At 36.4% G+C, this 22,313-nt stretch overlaps 2 protein-coding genes and 1 non-coding gene across 6 annotated transcripts; all 3 read left to right on the top strand.

Moving 5' to 3' along the window:
* The first annotated feature begins 5,335 nt into the window (after positions 1–5,335).
* Positions 5,336–16,008, top strand: LOC122058293 (uricase-2). 4 transcript variants are annotated; one of them, XM_042620910.1, is made up of 9 exons: positions 5,336–5,494; positions 5,598–5,969; positions 6,327–6,419; positions 7,513–7,588; positions 8,291–8,400; positions 9,185–9,276; positions 12,874–13,047; positions 13,145–13,238; positions 15,607–16,008. In XM_042620910.1, exons 2-9 carry the CDS (start codon positions 5,766–5,768, stop codon positions 15,688–15,690), a joined length of 927 nt encoding a protein of 308 aa, XP_042476844.1. In that variant the 5' UTR covers positions 5,336–5,494; positions 5,598–5,765; the 3' UTR covers positions 15,691–16,008. The 4 variants fall into 4 exon arrangements, with proteins under 4 accessions (XP_042476844.1, XP_042476845.1, XP_042476846.1 ...); XM_042620911.1 differs by having other exon boundaries at positions 5,341–5,494; positions 5,586–5,969; XM_042620912.1 differs by having other exon boundaries at positions 5,343–5,494; positions 5,605–5,969.
* A 2,477-nt stretch (positions 16,009–18,485) lies between these two features.
* LOC122057306 lies at positions 18,486–21,283 on the top strand. The gene has a single exon (XM_042619358.1). It carries the CDS (start codon positions 19,151–19,153, stop codon positions 20,678–20,680), a length of 1,530 nt encoding a protein of 509 aa, XP_042475292.1. The 5' UTR covers positions 18,486–19,150; the 3' UTR covers positions 20,681–21,283.
* A 379-nt stretch (positions 21,284–21,662) lies between these two features.
* Positions 21,663–21,735, top strand: TRNAA-UGC. Its single transcript has one exon. It is a non-coding gene; the product is annotated as a tRNA-Ala (tRNA).
* The last annotated feature ends 578 nt before the right edge of the window (positions 21,736–22,313 follow it).

The raw sequence follows: 22,313 nt of genomic DNA, 5'->3' as shown, positions 1-22,313 counted from the left end.
ATGTATTTTTTTATTACTAACACTTTGAGTGGGTAGTTTTGTAAACCCAAACTCAATTTTGGGTATTTTTGTTAACTTAAACTTAAAATGAGTAATTTTGTAAAGGGAAACATAATTTAGGGTATTTTTGTTAACTGAAACTTTTGATAGATAATTTTGTAAAGAGAAACTCAGAAGTGGGTAATCATGTAATTTTTCCTTTTTTTTTTGGAAGACTGATAATGGACATAGCCGCTTACCCCACCTGTCTTTGGAGGGTAAGGGTAAGGTTTCTTCTTTATTCCCGATTACATTCCCGAGTAAGGGGCATTTTATGATTCTATGACTATATAGTTTGTACATACACATATGCACGCATTTTAATCTAAGGTCCAGTCCATATTCATCCAATTTAATCTACCGATGACCTCTTGCCCCAACCATGCACCATTGTTGATTCTATGCAATTGATAATTATATGATGAAAGTACCATTAAACACAATTAACCCACTTTTACCTTTGTACTTGCCAAGGAATGAAAATTTTACACATCCTTTATTCACACGTAGAATTTTATGTCAAAACAGATGGAGCCAATCATGATGATAGGGGCCTTCATTTTCATATTCGTTGGTATTACAAATGATTTGAGTCCATTGACCTACCAATAAGAATTTGATAGCAAGTAACTTGGTATTTGGTGAGACGAGGCAAACGATAACATCCGAAGCACATTGACGACTAACAACAATATGCCACTCTTTAAGGAGCTAACAAGAGTGGAGGGTGGAAATGAAGGGATAAAGGTAGAATATCCCCCACATCCATTAGAAAATAAGCGTTAAGGTCATTACCCTATCTCTTAGCTCGGAGAATAGTGATGGATTTAGGTTCACAATATATATTATAGCTCATATACGATAAACCATTGGATGGGAATCTCTCATTTGTATTCATAGGGGTAACTAAATCCAAAGAAAAGAGATCCCGAGCCTACCTTGATCTAATCATTTAGTAGTTGCATCTCATGTACTCATTTCCTTACTTTTATTCTAAAAAATGACTCAACCGCGTTAAATTTCTGTATCTTAAATATCTAGACTATTGATATCTTCCATTAGAAAAGTAGAAAATTCGTTGATTAAACTCTTAGAATGGTGATGTTACAAATTCATCCATTGGATATCTAGAAAATAATCTAAATTGACCATGAATGACATGGGGGACTTTCACCCTCAGATAGAGATGACTTTACCCAATAAGGGTGTAAATCGGTTCAATTCCAACTATTCGGTTCAGATTTGATTCGATTCTAGAGCTTGATGGTGTGATCCAAATGCAAACCAAGAACTGAGTCTATTCCAAAGGGGCTATCTTTATGCATTGATGAGGGCTTCTTGGAGGTTTCTATTAGGTCAGATTCAATTCTGATTGTGGACATCATAAAGGCAAAGATCTGTGAGCCTTAGAGTGTGCAGAGTTGTAAGAGCGACATTTTTATATCTTTCATCTCTCTTTAAGTGTAAGGAGTTCAAACATGCTTTGAGGGAATGAAATTAACCAACTGATTTTAGTTTGCTTCTTCTCCAACCTTTATGAATGGCATTATTTGGCTTCCCTCCCAATTCCCCTATGAGCTTCATAGTCTCATTGAGAAGGATGCTAATCTAGAAACTTATTTTCAAATGTAATTCCATCATATTTCCCTATTTTCTTTTATCCTGGTTGATGGGGCATGTCCCGACTTGTCTAGGAGCCTCTTCCCCCTTTCTTTTGGGGGTACTTAGGGGCTGTCTCCATGAGTATGTTTTCGTATTCTTTTCTTAATACACCACATATACTTATAAAATAAAAGATAAAAATAAATAAATAAATAAACTGAACTCGTTCAATTTGATTCGGTTATGTCTTGAATTTGGTTCCATCATGCGGTTCTTATTTGGTTTTAGTATACTGTTTTTCACCTTTCCTCAAAAAGAAGAAGGAAGAAAAAAAATAACTGAATCAGTAAAGAAATAAGGCTGAGAGGAGAAGAATTTGTAGGAAATCCGAAGTTCCGCAAGCCTTCATTGCTGCTCTCTGAAATCTCTAGAGTGGATTGATGTTTCGCAGACTGCAAAGTGTAGACCTCATGGTTCCATTTTTACTTCTTTGTGTATGTTACACTAAGCCACCAAGGGCATAGAGGATTGGGAAATAGAAGAGTCGAACTTTCTAGGAAGTAAGAAGAACCATGCTTTGTCAATATAAATCACCCCCCACCCCCCTAAAAAAATACAGAAAAAAGAGTGAAGTCCATTTATTCTTGTATGAGGTGTCTTTCCTCCCTTTCTCTTTTATTTTATATTATTTTTTTGCATGGGAGAAAGAATGCTGTCAGTTGTCATAGATACATGAAGATGCTCCCATGTTGGTGTGTACTTACGTTAGGGTAGTATTTTCCTGCACTATTTCTATACTTTCCTAATTCCCAATTTTCCATACCTCCATGTGACCTTTGCATGCCATCTCCTTTTGATGGGTAAATATATTAAATTAGGGTAATAGAACACAAGTAGGCATGTACATGCTAGTAGGCACGATCAATGAAAAGTCATGCACACACATCTCCAATGCAGGGTAGCGCAATCTTTTTGCATGTACTGTGTGCAATACACACACCAAGAGGTAGCTTTCTTCCAATAAATCAATAACAAAAACACGTCTTAATGACTCAATGTTATTAAATATAAGACATCCCCTTAAAGCATGGATTATTTAATGAGGAATTTGGTTCGATTTCAATTTTGACAGAAGAATCTAAAAATCGGTCCAAAACTGAATCGAATTGATTTTGATACCATATTCCATGACCGGATTTAGATCGAATTCATTTCATTTAGTTTGATATCCGGTTTTTTAATTTCGATTCCAATTCCTTTTTGACACTCTTAATTCTCTTAGCAAAATTTCAATTCCATCATCTTGCTTTTTCTTTTTCCTTTTGAGATTGTGTTATCATTAGCCGACTCACTCTGGAAGGAGTCCAGAGTTTTCGAACCAATGCCACCGACTTCCAGCTTTCTTTCTCTCTTTTCTTTCATATATCTTATTTTCTTTTCTGTTAGATAGTTCTTTTCTTATGTAACACTATATTTGGTAGTTGCTTACAATGTAACCCTATCCTTTTATAGTCCCATATTCTATTGGATCCTCTAGGCTGTAACTCTCTATATATTCCTGTACAAGTAATGGGAAAATTATTGAGTTTTAATCTCTCCATTCAGTTTCTATAAGTTATTAATTGAACTTAATAATAGATGCGAAAATAGCTCACGTGTCCTCTGATAATTTTTGTTACTTTTAAAAGCGAAAATTTTTTAAGGGAATAGGGCATGGAAAAGTCGATCATGCCCTATATACATGAGTTGTGTGAAAAGGTCACCCTACCCCCTTGTGATCGATATCTTTACTTGCTCTCCCGTTGGTATAGATCTTAATCAATTCAATTTTGATATAAAAGATATGATCCGATTCGACGCAAGAATTTTTTAGTAAAATCAAAATCAAATCTTTTAACAAATGGTTTCAAATATTGAAATCAAAATCTTATAAATAGTTGAAAACAGTTTATTAGGGTTTCTAATTTTTTAGTGAAAATGTTTTCTTTTACCTTTAAATTTTATATTGAAATTGATGTAAATTTGAAATTGAATTTAATTATATATTGTATGCTTTCTTTCAATAATTATTTAATGTAAACTTAATTTTTTTTATTATTAAAATATATATATAAACTTAACATAAATAACTTAAACTTATCTTATATATGTTATCGTTTCAATTTTATAACTAAAATCAAATTTCATAATTTCGATTTAATTTTCACATTCTTAATGCCATTGACGCGTGCGCTGACACAGCAACCATGCAACAGATTGGGAACCTAGCTAGGTGGCCCCCATATGCCATTGCCCATTGGTCCTAATGTGGAAACCACCACCGTTCTTATCTCATGCATGATGCATGAGACTTATTTGACTCAGGGATAAGTCATGGCTCATAAGATGACAATTGACTTTCCATCACCATAAAAGATTTGTTTCCTTTCACGTGTAGTGCTCCTCTGTAGCATGCTGGTATGGCGTGGCACTGTGTGTGTGGTGCATATTTGACGGTTGAGATGGATGCCTGTGTAAAAACGCAACTCTAAGAGTCCGTTTGATTTTATTTTTAGAAATGATTTTTTCATTTTTTTGTGTTCAGAAATGAAAAAACATCCGTTTATTTTTCTGTTTCATTTCACTTGTTTTTTAAAATAAAAATAGAAAGTTATGCCTATTTCTGTGTCTGGAAACAATAACGGAGAAACAAATTAGATTTGTTTTTCTATTTCTATAAACAAGTGGGAGTGACAAAAATTATGAAAAATCCGATACATCACTCAACCTATCAAAACCCTTAACCCATTGTTGAAACTTCTCGCTATCCAAATGCGACGATTCCAAACCTGGTTGTTCGAAGCTCACAATTTCACATTACCTTCATCATTCTGAAGCTCATCTCCATGAAGCATACCTGCAACTCCAACGTCATACCTTCATTCGTGAGTTGCATTCTTATAACGTCGTGTCTTCACTCATATCTTGAACTAGACTACACAGTTGAAAACGTTTTGGGAAACAAAAAAATCAAACACCTTTTTGCATTTCCAAAAATCGTTTCTTAGCACAAAAACGACAAAAACCATTTATGTTGTTCTAGACATAGAAACATGAGAAACAAAATCAAACGGACCCTAGAATGATACAGAAGATAATGAAAAAACAATAACAATTAATGCTAACAGGTTTACGAGGTTCGGCAAGATTGTCTACATCCTCGATGAGATGAGATCTTGCTTCATTATCAATAGAAAATAAGGTTACAACGCTTATTCTCACAACTTTTAGTATTACTTATATTACAAAGATAGAAAACCTTACAACAAATATATAGTGAAAAACCTTAATCCGAAAAGTATAAAACTGTCCTAAAAAAAAAATTCGAGGGGGTCTCCTACCCCCTTGCAAGTTGCAACACCTGTGGCCCGTTTACCAGCAAACGGGATCATCGTCCTACTCGTTGATGCATCTGCACCAGTAATCTCTGGATTAAACTGTAACAAAATACAAGACTCAACAATTGAATTTATACTGCACAGTGGACACCGAGCGAGATCGGATTTTTCACAAAACATTTGTCTTTAGTTATTTATTTTTATCATTTTTATTAGATAATTTCATATATTAATGATTGAGAGTTTCTGCATGACTATTTTGCCAACGTCTGGGTGACTCGCGTGTCCTGGTCGTTATTTTTGCCAAGTGTATAGTCAGTATTCAGCACGCCAGTTTCCCTTAAAAAATTCTTTCAAAACTCATTTCAGACAACCGACGGCAGACGTAATGGCAAACTGCTTTTAGCGATACAGAAACCACGGGCGACGCTCCAATAGTTTCCATCTGAGGCTTCATTTCATCTTCCCTATAAAAGGTTAAAATTTCAATCTTTCTCACACCTTCTTCACTGTTCCAATAAATTATTTATTCTCTGAGACTGAGCATCGATTCGCTCATTTTTTAAGTCTCTTCCAAAGTCGACAGTCGGATTTCTGCATCAACATCAGCTGCAAGTCACGATTCTCAGGCTGGCTATAATCAGAGACTGCTCTTTACTTATGTATAAACTCTTGTTGATCTGATCTCCTCTGTTTCTGTCGAAGAATCGGTGAGGTATATCGACTATCGAAGAAGGGGAATCAGCTATGGCAATTGTAGTTGATGGTTTGAATTTTGAGCAGCAACACGGGAAGTCAAGAGTCAGGGTTGCTAGAGTTTGGAGGAATTTAGATGGGCGTGATTTGATTGTTGAATGGAATGTCAATACAAGCCTCTTCTCCAATTGTTTGCCTTCATATGTTCAGGGTGATAATTCAGATCTTGTCACCACCGATACCGTGAAGAACACTGTAATTATTCATCCTCTCTCTCTCTCTCATCTTCTTTTCTGCTATTATTGTATTGTTTTTATGTTTCTGATTGCTTTGAGCCTGAACCATGATTGGTATAGAAAATTTTGCGAAAAAGGGTTGAAAAAAAAGAAATTTTGAATCAACTCTCATCCCTATCTATGGCAAAGCTCATAACCTGGGTTCCAGAAGGGCTGTCACTTCCCTTCCCTTCCCTTCCCTTTGCCAGTGTTCTTGTTACATCTTACACATGAATGGTGCTGAGAAAGGAAATCCTTAATCTGGATTACGCTTCCAATAGATGGTTTCAACTTCTGTATCTGTGTCTGTGTTTTTGTTATTTGAATCCCAATACAGGTATATGCAAAAGCAAAGGAATGTGCGGAAGTTATTTCGGTTGAGAACTTTGCAATTGCACTGGGGAAACATTTTACATCATACTATCCGAAGGTAGGTACCTAATTCACTGTATTGGTATTGTTGAGTTAATATGCTACATCTTTCGTATAAATTAGAGAATTGAAAGCTTAACACTGTGCGAGAGTGGAAAAGTATTTCATGATTGTGGGCTTGGAAATTATTAAACTCCTTTCTTTACAAACATCTTTTCTCGTTGAAGAAAGGTTATTCGACAATTTTGAAGCTCTGTGCTTGTGTGTCTGTCTGGCAGTGAGTTGATTAGCCAACTTCTAGTTACCAGCCTTCATGTGGAATTTCTCTCTCCAATTGTCTTATTGTTTTATTTCTTGATTTTTCTCAGACTGCATTCGTTTACACCTTGCAACCTATCTGATCATCTCTTTGGTTACAAAGACTTCTGCCAGGACTATAACCTTTACACTCTATGTGATGAGCTGAAATCAATTATACCTCACTCTAGCCAAAATATTGTATCCATTCTGGAACTTGAACTTTGAACATGCATTTAAGATCCATGAATATTTAAAATCTATTTGACTCAAAAAAGTTTAGCAGTTAACAACTTGGATTGCTGGACATTTTTTGTCTCCTACCAAAAATGACACAAACTTGACCAACTTGGCCTTTTCGTTTTGGCTTACAAGCCTCTTCTTCTTCTTCTTTCTAATCTGCCTCCAGCGCTCTATTTTCTGGAAAACCAGAGTACAGATCTGATTCACATCAAGCTGTAAATGATTAGAAACTAATAGCATCACATTTCTAAATGCCGATTAATAAAATTATGTGGTTGCTATGAAGGAGGCTGAAATCTTCTCAATATCATATTTTGATAACCGAGTAATGTGAATGGCAGAAGCAGTAAAAAACCTGGGTTTCAACCAGTGAATTAAAAGACTACGGTTTTCATTGTTCCATTTGAGAATTACTTTGTCAGGGTCGCAATATAATGTTATTGTGTTTTGCAAATCTTAGAATATGGAAGAAATATAATGAGATCCTAAAACATGATGAAGATGATGATTTTCATTTTCTCCTTTGGCAATATCTATATAGTTTTGGTTTTTCAATTCATGATCTTACATATTTTGGGGAAGTAAAATATTTATTTATGCTTTAAATGTAGGTTACAGGTGCAGTAATCACAATAGTGGAAAAGCCATGGGAACGTGTACATGTAGATGGTCAACCACATGAACATGGTTAGTAGATGATCCTTTTACAACGAAAGGAAGAAAAGCATAAAGCATAACTCTGTATTTGGTAGGAGAAGACATTATGTTCTCTCCCAACAACCAATGTGCTATTGCTTTCCTATGGGTCACTCACAGGGAAAAATGCAGGCATGTCAGGATACAAGTGGCCAATTCCCATTTTTTCAGTTTGTTGTTTAAAGATAGATTAGAAGGCTAGTGATGGCTGAATTCCGCTGCCTTTTCGGGTTGCTTCCAAATTCCCCAAATCCTAAGCTTCTGAGGTTCCAGTGGCAGATGATTGGCAAATTCCTTTTTACAGTACTGTTGAACTTTACTATACTCTGTGGAGGGGTCTTTTCAATGGTACAATTACAGAATGTCTCTTCAATGTAGAAAAGGAATTGGAGAAAGAAAGAAACACACCTTCAAAAGCAGAGGAGCGAGAAAGAAATAAAGCTTGCAATGGAGAAACCAGCAAATCTAGAGAGAGAGAGAGAGACCTATACTGAGCCTAGTATCTTGCTTCTTGCTTTTGCTTCTTGGTCTATGAGCTATGGGCTTCATGAATTAATTTTAATCATTTCAGTTTTTTAAGTTTCTCGGATCTTCCATTACCAAGTGGCAGCTTTCTCTATATATGTTAGATTTGATGAGTTTTTTTATTTTCCCGAAGTTGTCTTAAACTTATTTTGTGTTTTCTGGCTCCAGGGTTTCAACTTGGATCTGAAAAACATACAACAGAAGTAACAGTGAAGAAGTCTGGTGCGGTAGTGGTAACTTCTGGAATCGAAGGATGGTCTGTGTTGAAAACAACCAAGGTTTGGTTCTATTATCACTTGTATCCCTTTTTATTGTTCCTCACGACTACTATGTAGGACAGGTTATTGTTTCAAGATTAGTCTTCATTACAAGGGGAGAAGGTGTAGGGTTCTCTAACTAAGTTGGAGAACTAGAATTAAGAAATTAAGGAATGGGAATATGGGATAGAATCTTTGTTTTGTAAGATTCTTGTCAGACACTTATGTGGACTATTGACACAGAGAAAACACTCATTTGGACACCAGGGGCCCTCTTTTGCATATAGGCTCCTTGATACTTGTTTGCCAATGCTGACATATTTTTCCTCCCAATCCCCCCCCCCCTTTCAGAAACTTTGCTCCTACATTGATGAAATTCTGTCCTCCAAGGTCTTAAATAAGGATGAGTGCACTTTGGGAACTGGGCAACTTCTTGAGCAGTTTGTTCAAAATGATTAATTTGGTCATAAAGTTTGTTGGGTTTTTTTTTGGTGGAGTGGGGGGTTATTTTGAAGTTGTCTAGTTCCCTTTTTTTGTCTGCCATGTGCTGCTTTTAGGTGCAGGAAGGATGAAAATTTCTTCATTTTTTTGGACATGCTAGGACAACTTTAGTTTTTATATTTCCTTTATTTCATAATCTATTTTCCAAAATTTCTCTTCTGCAACAAAAACATGTGAAAATATCATTTATTATTACAATGCATACTTTGATATCAATATCTCAAACCATGATAGAAGACACAGTTAATACATACAACCTACTTGCTTCTCACCTTTTCTTTTTTCCCCTCCCTCCAATGAGCAGTCAGGTTTTGAAGGATATATTAAGGACAAATACACTGCCCTGCCTGAAACAAAAGAAAGAATATTGGCAACTGAAGTCAGTGCTTTATGGAGGTATGACTTTTCCATTCCACATTGGAAGGTTTACAGGGTAGCAAGATTTTTTATTTTTTTTATTTTTTTATATATATATGTGGTAGGGGGAGGGGGTGAATACAGGATAGCAAGCTTAAGTGATCATCAAACATGAAATAGAAGTTCCTCATTTCATTAGAACTCAGATATATAACTAAAATACCCACATGTAGACTTTGGATTGCAATACTCTTGTGGATTCTTATGCTGTACTTTCTAAATTTATCTAGCCACCGTTAGCAAAACATTGTCACAATTATTTATGCGCTTGTCTATGAGTAGAAATCTTCCACACGTTTGTCTCCGTACATGCATTACTTAAATATACTTTCTGAGTCCAGAAATCCCATTTTTAGGGCTTGTGGAACCCACCACTTTATACTTTGGTCCACTTGAGGCACTTCCAATGCAAAATAGGTTTTCCCCCTCATCCTAGGTTCTAAAGCTTGGTTTGGTTAAGAACTTCAGTCCTCATAATAATGGAAGCTTATGGGAGTGCGTTAAAATCCTGTTCAAAATATGGAAATCCTTGCATATTCATGCGCACCAATACACATCTAGTAACCATTTAAAAACCATGAATAAGGGTTCAAGAAAATTATTGCCAATTAACCTTAGTTTTTGTGCATGTCTGGAATGCCAAGCTTCTGTCAAAGCATAAATAATAGATCAATATGCCTTATATCACTTCAAAGAAAAATAGTACAAGAAAAAGTGATTCATCAATGCAAACTTAGTAGCTTTAGGATTTTTTATATTTCACATCTATAATCCTTGGTACTGCTATTTTGTCAAGTTGTCGAGGCATTTGTCATTCTGCAAGACTAGTGGAGCCCCCATTATGCTGGGCTTATTGACAAAGGCCACTGACCCTTCTTGGACCAACACAATCTTGATCATATCCTCTTTTGATTTTTTGACCTGAGTGCCATTGTCATTATGCCTTGCAACGTGTCAGTTTTATGGTTAGTGGACCCCCATTTGTATTTGTGCATCAACAATGTTTCCCTGGACAACCATGATTTCATCTGTCTCATTAAGATTTCCATCATATTGTAGCTATGCTAGTGATTCTGGTCATTTTCAACAACAATAGACTATTGATGTTGTACTAGTACATTGTTGAACCTTATTTTATAGGGTAAGTTGGCCACATCAATGTGTTAGCTACATAGGCTACCCCATTGATATTATTGAGGCATTTGGGTCAATTTTAGAGTAAGCCAATCTTTATTATTTCAATACCCCAAAGGGGAATCTTCATGTCGCAAAGGTTTGTTAATTGTTAAATGGTTTATGTAACAAGACTCAAAATACCCATAACATGCACCTTATCTTACCTGAATCAAATGGAATCTTGTGGAATCCTAAATCTTGTTTCTCTTTCGAATTGGAACCATTGTGCCGATGGTACACGAGTCCAGTAGATCTGAATAATTCAACTCATCTCCCCCAAAAACATAAGAATATTGGGAACCCAAAGAACCATTTATGCACGGAGAGGTATCCACAAAGTGTGGAGCTGATGGTGATGAATTAGCTGTGAATGGGACTATTGGGCTTTCACAACTCAAGAAAACTATATAGGTTTCCAATTGCCAACTCGACGGGTACGAGAAAGGATCTGTATCAGTACTACTGAAGTTAGCTAGATTTGTCAAGGAATAAAGAGGTAGGGAGGAGCAATTGTGAGTTTGGAAAGTCCATCCTTCTTGTGAACATAAAGTTAGTCAGGTCATTTAGATAAAAATCGTATAAAGTAATTTTCCATCAATTAAATGACGGAATTTTCCTGTCTTCCGATATCACTGTTGACATGGCCCTGCACCTTCTTCAATTCGTCATCTCTCCTACAGCTACATTGCCTTTTCCCTAATCTGAAGTAAACTGTTTCTCAAATCCCTTATCTCTAAAGAGTGGAACACATTGTTGTCTTTGTTAAAAAGAAGTAGGAACAGTTAATGCAAGAGCTTGAAGTGACCAAGCCCGAGTTTTCTTAGTTTCTGGAGGTAAGATTGCTCTCTTATTTATGAAATAAGCTGCAGTTGTAGAAACACCTTTAACATGTTGATGTGGACAATATACAACGGGATTACCCCCATTCCACATTTAACTCAGGCCTTCCCGACTGATATTACCTTAAGATGTGCACAGCTACGACTTAGTAACGACAAGTCTCACAAGTTATTTGAAAACTGTGTCCAGGAGGAAATAAAAAGGAAGTTAAAACTGTGACTAGGAGGAAATAAGGAGGAAGTTAAGATCTGAAAGCAGAGGAAGGGGGCATGGAGTCGATAGGGATAAAGACTAGCCATAGTTTTTAAGGCGGTAAGGCGACGGAGGTGTTTGAGGGTCTTTCGGAGCGCCTTAGCGATAAGGCGGGCATAAATCGTCGCCTTATTGACTAAAGCGTTCCTGTGTAATTTTTTTATAAAACCAATCTATTTGACTCGAACTCTAGTTGCATCCTATTACTCATATGTTAAATAAATATTAAAAGTTCATATTCATACCAATGTAAGATATTCATCAAGAAAACAAATCAATAAAGTGAATAAACTAAATTCATCTTCATCAATCATCAATCATCTTAACATATAATATAAATACATAATTATGAAACAAAATTATAAATATAAATAAAAGAAGACATAAAAAATACAAGTATTTATTATACTTACCTCTATGATGCCAAAATGAGTGCCTAAGCCCTAAGGTCATCCACTATATTTCTACTCCTGTCAAAGAAGAATGAAGCTCACCGTTGCCGGAGCAAGCTGGTCGCCTGGATCAGTGGTTTTTCCTTGTTCCTTGATTCCTTCTCAAATCCCTTTCTTAAAACCCTTGACAAAATCCAAACCCTGTTTGTGAATCGTGTTTTTGTTTTGTTTGTTTTGATAATTTTTGGTGGAGTAAAGCCGATCCCATTCATCTCAAGTGTTAACAAAACCATACACCTACCAATAAAAAATCTATATTTAGAATCTTCATCAAGTAATTTTAAAATGTGTTTAAAAAAAAAAAAACCATAAGGCGCCACTTCACGTAAGGCGGAGCACTACCTTACCATCTCTAGACCGCATCAGCGCCAAGGCACCTCGTCTTAGCAGTGCCTTAAAAACTATGAGACTAACGGAAAGTCACTTTCAGAATTAAGAAATACCATTCTTGGATGTGAGAACTCCGAGAAAAAAAATATTTATGATTTGTTTGGTACTGTCCTCACTACATGTTGTAGTCTATTGAATTATACCCTAGTAAAAAAAAAAAATCTTAATGGTTGAAGTACTTAATTTCTGATAAAGTTTGGCAATTTTTGTACAAGAAATGTAAGGTTTTTGTCAACTTGATAATTTATGGAAGACGGTTAACTATCATGTTTTGACGGAGTGGAAGTATGTCAGTTTGACGTTATTGGTTTATTAAGTTTTGTAACCATGTCTTTATTTTCAAAATTGAATGATAATATGAATTTACCTACAAAGTTTGCCCCAAGTCAAGAGTAGGATTGTGTTGAAGGCTTAGCTTTTCCAAAGGATAACATAATCATTAGATGGATTATTACTATGATTGCAGGTACAAATTTGAATCGCTTTCTAGCATTCCTTTGAAGCCTCTTTACTTTACTGAGGGATACCTTGGTGTAAAGAAAGTACTGGAAAGGAACTTTTTCGGTCCTCCAAAAGGAGGAGTTTATAGCCCCTCAGTCCAGGGCACTCTTTATGACATGGCCCGGGCTGTTATTGACAGGTTCTCTCTCTCTCTCTCTGTCTCTCATCATGTGTGACTGTTTAGAGTTTAATTTTGGGATATTCCAAGATTGATCCTTAATTTTTGTTTTTGTCAGGTTCCCAGATATATCATCAATCCATCTACAAATGCCTAATATCCATTTCTTACCAGTCAATCTACCAAACAAGATTACTCCAAGTATTGTAAAGGTAGGACTTCTTTCTTAGCTTGTTTAAACTTTACTGTTGAAAGATGAATCAAATTAGAAAATCCTCAAAATATAATGAAAAACAAGGTGATTTTGGGACCCCATGAATTAAGGACGGTATCCTCAGCAAAAAGAACAAAAGAAAAGCTTGGTAGCTTGAGAGTAGGCATACTGTGAGAGTTCTTTTAATAATATCTCCAGGAAAAGTTCAAGTTATATACCAGAACTTGCATGCTTGAATATGTGCCATTACTGACTACAAAAAGATCAGGTTCATCTGATGATCCAATCTGATCTGATTTTGACTATCGAGGGCGTAGGACTGACATGTAGTCCATTGGAGTTCTGGTCTGGGTTTGTACAGGTCTGGCAAGAGCATTCAATACAACAACAATGAGGATCATCCCTATTGGTCTGATTTACATATGTGAATTCTATGAAAAGACTGAATGTGCATATCATAGTCGTCAAGGCGTTGCCTTGGCGTTCAGACGGTTTGCTTCTTGTCCAGGCATTTGTCGCCTTAGTGCAAGGCTCTGGTCTAGCACTTATTTATGCCAAATATCGTTTTAAGTAATTACTTAAGATTTTATTCATAAATAAGCAAACACCCCCTTTTTGAGTCCAATAAAAATAGTTTCAAAATAAAATTCCAAAAAGACAAAAAGTCAACCCCCCATTCAAAAAAAAATTTTTTTTGGGCGATTTTCAATTTTCAAATGTTGGGTTTTTCTCAATTTTGAAAATTTCATAAATATTACCATGGTAAAACATTGCCAAAACCAAAAGTACTGTAAAATAATATTTTCTGTATGCCCATAAAATTATTTTCATTTCAGGTGATTTTAACACAATTCGTGCACTTTAAAATAAGTTCGACTAGAACATAACTTTTTCATTATTATTTAGATTTAAGTAATCTTAGACTTGTTGAAAAACTGGCTTTGTGGTCTCTACCTAATACAATAAGTATTATATAAAAATGAAATCATTTGACTGGTCAAACTTTGAGAATAAGAAAATTTCTCTAAATGTTGATTTTGATGACTTGATATGGCTTAATCTTGGTTTTTGATGATTTGATGTGGCTAAGTGGCTTGATGTTGATTTTTATTATATAAGATATATGTAGCATATTAAATAATATTAGAAAAGATGGGAAATAAGAAATAAGAATTGGTCGCCTAAACGCTTAGGCACCCCTCCACTGCCTTGGGTTGCCTTGTTGCCTTGAAAATTATGGTGCACATATTTATTTGTAGAATAAATAAATGCATGTGTGCATTAGCTAGTGCATTGGGCGATATACCGTCATTTGGCTGCTATTTTTGTACTATACTCTATAGTCTGTACTCTTGTGTTTTATTGTATTGTATCTCTCCCGCTTAGTAGATTGTGATGTTTTTATTCGTCTTGGAGTTTTTTTTATCAAATATTTTCAAAGAAAAGTAGATTAGTAAAAATCAATATACATATAGAGAGAAACTGCAACAAAAACAGAAGAAAGAAAGAAACAATTTGGAAAGGAAGGGATCAGGAAGAAAAGCAGTGAAAACAAGACTGAGGTAAACTTTATGTACAAACCATGGTCATTGGAACAGGATGGTGGGGTTGGCTAATTGCTATTCTTGTTTTTCCGGTTGATTAACCTGATAAAACTGATTATCTCACATTTTAAGGTAGGTTTCTTAGTCTTGTCCAGTCTGCCCACTTCATCTTGGACAAAACACAAATTGCCCAAAGAGGTTAGTTCAAACTTCAAACTGTTCTTGAGGAGTTCCAGTTCAGCTATTGTGGTTCCAAATAGCCAAATTGACTCTCGCATTCACTCACCCTCCCCCCCCCCCTCTTTCCTTTTTGATAAAGCTTTAAAAAAATATAGATATGGGGACATGGTTATTTTTATTATTACTACTCTATCCCTCTTATCCCACCCCCCCCCCCCCCAAAAAAAATCAGTTTTTTTCTTTTAGAATAAAAAAGTAACAAGAGAAGAAAAGAAGTGAAAAAAAAAACCTGGAATTGTGGAATTAGATAATTATGAAAAATGAAAGCATGAGCAAAAAGATCAGCATATGTGGATACCAGTGTTGGCATCTGAAACTCATGTTTTGGAAATGGGAATTCTAGTTCTACCAGTACAGAGAGAAACAGGGCTTTAATAAGGAATGGGCTTAGCCACTAAATAACTAACAGCAAAGGAAAGGAATCCTTAGCATTTTCATTATGCAGTAATACCAAGAGACTAACCACACAGTATTTAAATCTTTTTGTTGAGTTTGAGAAGATTTCTAGTTGCTTTTAACTATCATGCTTGTCCTGCAACTCCTTATCTCACTCATCGAACTGTTCGTAATGAGATTTTGCAGTTTGATGATGATGTCTATACACCAACTGATGAACCACATGGGACAATTCAAGCTAGCTTGAGCCGCATCTTGTCCAGGATGTAGAAGAAGCTGCTGTATCAATTGTCTTGTATGTTCTCTGTGCCTTGTTCACTACAACATCCACCCTACCTTTTCTCTTCAATAATTCTGCGCAACTAAAGTGCAGTACGGGCAGACTGGAGAAGACAACCACACTGCTAGTGGCTCCCAGAAACACAATCCAGTCCTGTTAATTATAGTGGTGTGACTTGATTTAGACTCCACATGAGGAGGAAGAGTTTTACACGACAGTATTTATATGCCTAGTTTCTTTTCTCTGTGTAGCTTGTGAACTACAACCACACTTTGCTGAATTATTATAAAATTTGGCATCCACAGCAATTCCACTTTGCAGGTCCTAAATTCTTCACTTCTAGTTGGTCTTTTGAGGTCATAGTTCAAGAGCTGGGAACATGGTTTCAAGTATCGGTATCGATTGAGGTTGATACTGATATCGATATCTGATCGATCTGGATCGGTTGCCTGTATTGTTTCAGGGGTAGAACAGAAAATTTTATTTATTTATTATTATTAAATTTTTTTTTTTTTTTTGAAAAAGCAAGGGCAAAAGTGATTGATATGCACCGATCTTCACCGATATTGGTATCGGCCGAGACCGATATCAATACTGATAACTAAATCTTTTGCTCGGAATCAGCACCAGAATTGTTGCTGTTAAGAAGCAACCAGAGTTGGCCACAAAATACCTAGAATCGGAAAAAATCCCATAAAAAAACTCATTCCGGATCGATCCAGATTCATAGAACCTTTCTTGGGGTGGATTTGGTTTCATTTCCATAGAGTGAATCCAAGGGGATCTTGATTCTTTCTAATGATTTTTACCAGAATTTATCTAGTTTTGGATCTCTCTCTCTCACACATATATATATCTAGAGGGAGAGATCAGCTTTTGGTAAGTTAATGGCATGCACCAATCACATGGTTGGATGTATGAGAGCAAGAGAATCTTTTTCAAAAGGGAAAGAGAGAAGATAACACACGGAGGGCACCCTGTAGCTTGCCAGCCCTTTCCTTTGATTGAAATTTTATTTTCAGTTAAAATTCTAACAATTATGTATTTAAGGGTATTTTCGAGATTAGAAGGTAACATATAAGGTGACGTCACCAACTAATAGTCTCAATTTCATGAGGACTAACCCAATTAAACATAATTCTAAGAATCTTAAAAAGTAGAGGGGAGGGGGGGCATAATTCGTACAAACCCTTGGATTCACATATAATTTTAGTAACTACAGGGGAAGGGGCGTAATTTCTCTCCTTTGGAGAGAGGGAGAGAACGAACCAGAGGGATACACTTCACAATAAAACTTGATTCTAGTACATGTTTGATTACAAGGAAAATTTAAAGGGTAATGATGAGATGAAAGAAATAATGATGATCATAAGGGAAGGAAATTTGAAGTGAATGAATGCCACAATTCAAACCCGGGATGGAGTATGGTCACACCTCCATAAGTGATGATGAAATGATCAGAAATAATTTATAAACACATCTACAATTAAACCATCTCATTCATCACGTAATTGCATCCAATTGCATAGAATTTCAAAGTTTCAGAGTTTATAGGATTAGACCGTAGTGGACAAAATATATACATCTCGTGTTCGCATATTCACATATACATGTGGCATTTATGTTGAGTCTGACTCTCCATAAGAAGATAACAGCAAAATAACAAAAGAGAAAAGGCTTCTTCGGTATCCTCTACATCAACATGCAAGCTCTTTAGCAGCCCTGTGGTCCTGATCTTGACCTGTAGAAACGATGTATATTAATAGAGTGAGCTCAACAACACAGTGAATTGCCCGTCAAAAAAAAAAATCACACCTAACATGCATATATACTTATGAAACCAAACCAACTAATCATAATCATTTCATATGTTTGTAAAATTACATTTGTAAGAAATATTCAAATCCATAAAGTTTTCTTTGCCATGGTATGGCCTCACCACAAGGTCTCTTGACTCTAGTTTCACCAATCACTTCTCTTGGCAATGTATGCCTCACCATGTCGTGTATTGACTATATCTCACCCAAGTGTCTCTTGACAATTATCCGTCTCACTATGCGGTCTCTTGACCTCGGTTTCACCAAATGTGTCTCTTATCTGGTCCCACCCAAACACATCTCTTGACAATTCCCATAGCTATATTGTAACTCCAAAGCGTTTGCTTTATAAAACGTTCTCATCTATTTACTCGTAGAATACAATATTCCATCCACTTTCATGATGAATGCACATCAATTCCTTTTGCATACTATATTTATATGCCCATAGCTCAAGACGACATGTTCAACAATATTTGTATGTCTAGCAAATGCATCACAACATTCACAAGGAGCATACATATATGGGGAAATCATTTAGGGAACACTATCCTAAACTCTTAATATCTATCAAATTTCCTCCTCAACGGTCTCTTGTCCCACAACCTCTCAACCAAGGTTGGTTGCACGGTTGCACCATCTTTTATTGTAAATTGTCTTTCTTCAGACATTCAGTCTGTTCAAGATACTCTTCTGTTAATATTAATTACAATTTATTTTATTTATAAAAAATAAATAAATAAAAATCTTTTACTTCTTTTCCCTTTAATTTCCACTGCAACCAGTCGAAGCCACAATAAATCATACAAAGTGGGAGAAAAATTACAAAAAAATTATTGGGGTTTGCAATGCAGGCCCAATCTACCACTTCAGCGGTGTTGCATAATTAGGGTGACAATGCAATTAGGGCCACACTTTGGGTAGGGCAGCAACTCTAGGGTTTGGATTGTCGGAATTGTCCCGGAAATTACCCAAAATCCAGAGTTGGATTCGAATTCTTGGATCCCCAAATCCAATTCCACCGGAATTCTGCCGCGGATACGAAAATTACAAATTCAAATAAGAAAGGGCTAAAAGGTCTTTCCACCTTGGAACGCAGACAATAACAGAAAGGGCAGTGGAAGTTTCAGAGCAACTCACGATTCACGACTCTTCCTCTTCCTCGCTCCGGCCCTCTTTCTCTCAGACCTCGAACTGCTCTCACAGCTTCTGCAACTCAGATTTTCAGGGTTTAGAACACTAATCAAGGGTCATTCTTGTTGAGGTAATAGAAGATTTCTTCATATTTTTTGGCATACAAAAGGTACTCATTTCCCCCCAATTTTTTGGTCTTTTGGTTTCCCATTTCAATGTATGTTCTTGTGAGTTTTGAGATGACAAGACCTGTAATTCCAAAAATGATTCTTTGATTCTGGAGCCTAGAATCAAAAGATTATGGTTTTTGCTTTCCAAATGCTATTCTAAAATTCTTGAATTTGACCTACAATCCAAATTCCTGAACTGTGCCAGATTTGTAATTCTCAGAATTAGAATCCGAACCAAGCATTGTTTGTGTTGGCTAGCTGATAATCTCCTCCAAATGCTTGTACAATCATAACATCGTTAGGCTGTGAATTTGTAGTCAACCATTGAAATGGATGTTCATGAAAACACTCAACACCAAAACCCGCCGCATACCCTTCAAAATCACCCATTGATCTTGAAATTCAAACTATTTACATTTTGGGTGTCAACTGTTTTGATTCTCCTTCTTGCCATCTCCTTGAGCTTCACCAAAACTAGTTATTTCAAGCTCCAATATTTGAAATCAAGCCTTTCATCTCACCCTCAGAACCTCACCCTCATAAATGGAGTTCTAGGGTTTCTTTTCTCAACCGATAGAGGTAGAGCAATCCCAACAGTTGAACCCAATTCCATGTCTCCATATTGTGTTCTATGGATGGCACCTTTCCTTTCTGGAGGAGGGTATAGTTCAGAAGTTTGGGCTTATTTGATGGCTCTGCATGAAAACATGAGAAACCCTAGATTTAAGTTAGCTATTGATCAACATGGGGATCTAGAAAGCCTGGAGTTCTGGGAAGGTTTGCCTAAAGGGAGCAAAGATTTGGCTTTTAAACTTTACAGTACAGAATGCAAGATGAATGAGACTATTGTGATTTGTCACAGTGAACCAGGGGCTTGGTACCCCCCTTTATTTGAGACCTTGCCTTGTCCTCCCACTGGTTATGAGGAGCCCTTATTCGTCATCGGTCGGACCATGTTTGAGACTGACAGAGTCAACCCTGGTCATGTGAAGAGGTGTAACAGAATGGATTCTGTTTGGGTTCCTACTGAATTCCATGTTTCTACATTTATTCAAAGTGGGATTGAATCATCCAAGGTCCTAAAGATTGTTCAACCCGTGGATGTGAAGTTCTTTGATCCGTCAAAGTATAAGCCATTGTCTTTTGCCTCTATGGAAAAATTGATTTTAGGCTCAGTCACTAGGATCTCAAATCCTCATAGGATCTCAAATCCTCAGAAGAATAGAAACTTTGTTTTTTTAAGCATTTTCAAGTGGGAGTATAGGAAAGGGTGGGATTTGCTTTTGCGATCATACTTGAAAGAATTCTCTGGGTTGGATAATGTAGCATTATATCTTCTTACAAATCCTTACCACTCTGATAGAGACTTTGGGAATAAGATTACAGATTTTGTAGAACATTCTGAAATTAAAAGGCCCATTAATGGGTGGCCGTTGGTTTACTTGATTGACAACCACATAGCTCAGATGGATCTTCCTAGAGTCTATCGTGCAGCTGACGTATTTGTTTTACCATCAAGGGGAGAAGGATGGGGTCGCCCCATTGTGGAGGCCATGGCAATGTCTTTGGCTGTGATTGCAACGAACTGGTCTGGTCCTACGGAGTATCTAACAGAGGAAAATAGTTATCCATTGCCTGTGGATGAAATGAGTGACGTAACAGAAGGGCCATTCAAGGGTCATCTTTGGGCTGAACCTTCAGTTGATAAGCTTAGATTTCTGATGAGGCACGTGATGAGTAATCCTGAAGAAGGTAGAGAGAAAGGGAAGAAAGCTAGGGAGGACATGATGAGGCGATTCTCTCCTGAGGTTGTTGCTGGCATAGTTGTTGATAAAATAGAGAAGATCTTAGCAAGATAAACTAACTTTAGTGGGTTTTAGCTGCAGTTGAGGCATTTGCAAAGAAAATGTTATTTTGATTGGAGGTTTCTGACAAAGCCCAAGCACAGATTGAAAAGAAGAAAAACAGTAATCAGTCTTCATTGCCATTCAAAGGCCGATGTCTTCATTGGTCATTTTCCCATTATGGCTTGAAAGATCAAAAGCTCAAGAAAACTATAAGTCGAATTTTTTTAGACTGGTGGTTGTATTGTATTGCATTGTAAATCCTTGGATTGGAATACTATGGTCTGATATATTTCAAGACTTTTCAATTTCATAAGAGTATGTTGAATATTAAAAGGGTTTGGAGGCCCTTGTGGCATGCTGGTATCAGATTTCAGATTACGCCATCTCATAGATTAGCAATCATTCCAAGGATTGTTAACCTCTTAAGAGATCACCTGCTCATACTCATCAGAAACATTGTTGGGTGTTCAAGAGTGTGATTAATGCCTGGCTCAACTGTCATAGCCCCCTTATTGATTTGGATGCAAGGTAATGTGAAATAAACCAACTACGGAATGATTTGAAATCGGTGATATAAGTCACATGGAGTAATAATTATAAAAGTTTCTTCTTTAAGTTTGTAATTTTTATTTTCCTTCTCTTCCCTTTAATTTCCCTTATAACAAAATGAAGCCAACGTACCACTAAACAAAAGCATGGTAAGAAATAACAAAGTTTGATCCCAAGGCTTTTAATATCCAAAAACAACTCATAGTTGGCTGAGCGCTTCAGCTCCTGTGGTGAAATATTAATCCGGGGCAATGTGGGGTTGCAAGGAAGGTAATCTTCCCATCTTGGACTTGAGGAACCCATGTGGAATCCTAGATTCTAGCCTTCTTTTCATTTTCAATCTCCGTGTAAGTCCTCTTTCAAAAGTTCACCCCACTGGGGGGACTTAAAAGAGTTTTTTTTTTAAGTTTGTAGATAACTGAAATCTACATCCTATTCAACAACTGGGGATGTAGCTCACATGGTAGAGCGCTCGCTTTGCATGCGAGAGGTACGGGGTTCGATACCCCGCATCTCCATTATCTATCAAGTGAGCGATGATTAGATGCATCAGGTAGAACTTGGGTTACCACCATCATCTGAATTTAAGATAGACATTACATGCCCCTATATGAGCTCACTTGGATTTTTATAATTTTTTTTTATCAATCCCATTTTGATAAAATCTTATTTAATTATAGGAGAGGGTTCTCTAAAAGGCAGTGTGGCAACTAGATCAAAAAAAAGAAATGTGGTTGATGAATGATTAGTATGACCAACCGATAGATTAGTCCCAGTCTAGACTCTAGAGACAGCCCAGCGGGGTCTAGGTTAAGGGTGTCAATTGGTACGATTGCTCCCTTATCAAAAAAAAAATTGGTACGATTGTTCATCAAGTCAAGGGTCAATTTCAAAACTGTATCGTATCAAGAAAATGCCTGTGTCAATATTAATATTGTATCAACTTGGTATGATTTCTATTCAATATAACTATGGTTTTATTTGATACGAATATAGTTTCAATACAATTTATTGCCACTTTTTTTTATCTCCTTTTATGTATATGGCTGGTAATTTGATTCTTCGATACAATTTCAGTATTTGGATATGGTGCTGA

This window comes from Macadamia integrifolia, chromosome 12, assembly GCF_013358625.1.
Source record: "Macadamia integrifolia cultivar HAES 741 chromosome 12, SCU_Mint_v3, whole genome shotgun sequence".
Lineage (NCBI taxonomy): Eukaryota > Viridiplantae > Streptophyta > Magnoliopsida > Proteales > Proteaceae > Macadamia > Macadamia integrifolia.
The sequence above is the reverse complement of the archived record's forward strand: the minus strand, read 5'-3'. Positions and strand labels throughout refer to the sequence as shown.

Coding starts and splice junctions, on each gene's coding strand:
- LOC122058293 (XM_042620910.1), top strand. CDS start 5,766: ATGGCAATTGTAGTTGATGGTTTGAATTTTGAGCAGCAACACGGGAAG. Junction 7,589..8,290: donor TGGTCAACCACATGAACATG/GTTAGTAGATGA, acceptor TTCTGGCTCCAG/GGTTTCAACTTGGATCTGAA. Junction 9,277..12,873: donor GAAGTCAGTGCTTTATGGAG/GTATGACTTTTC, acceptor CTATGATTGCAG/GTACAAATTTGAATCGCTTT.
- LOC122057306 (XM_042619358.1), top strand. CDS start 19,151: ATGGATGTTCATGAAAACACTCAACACCAAAACCCGCCGCATACCCTT.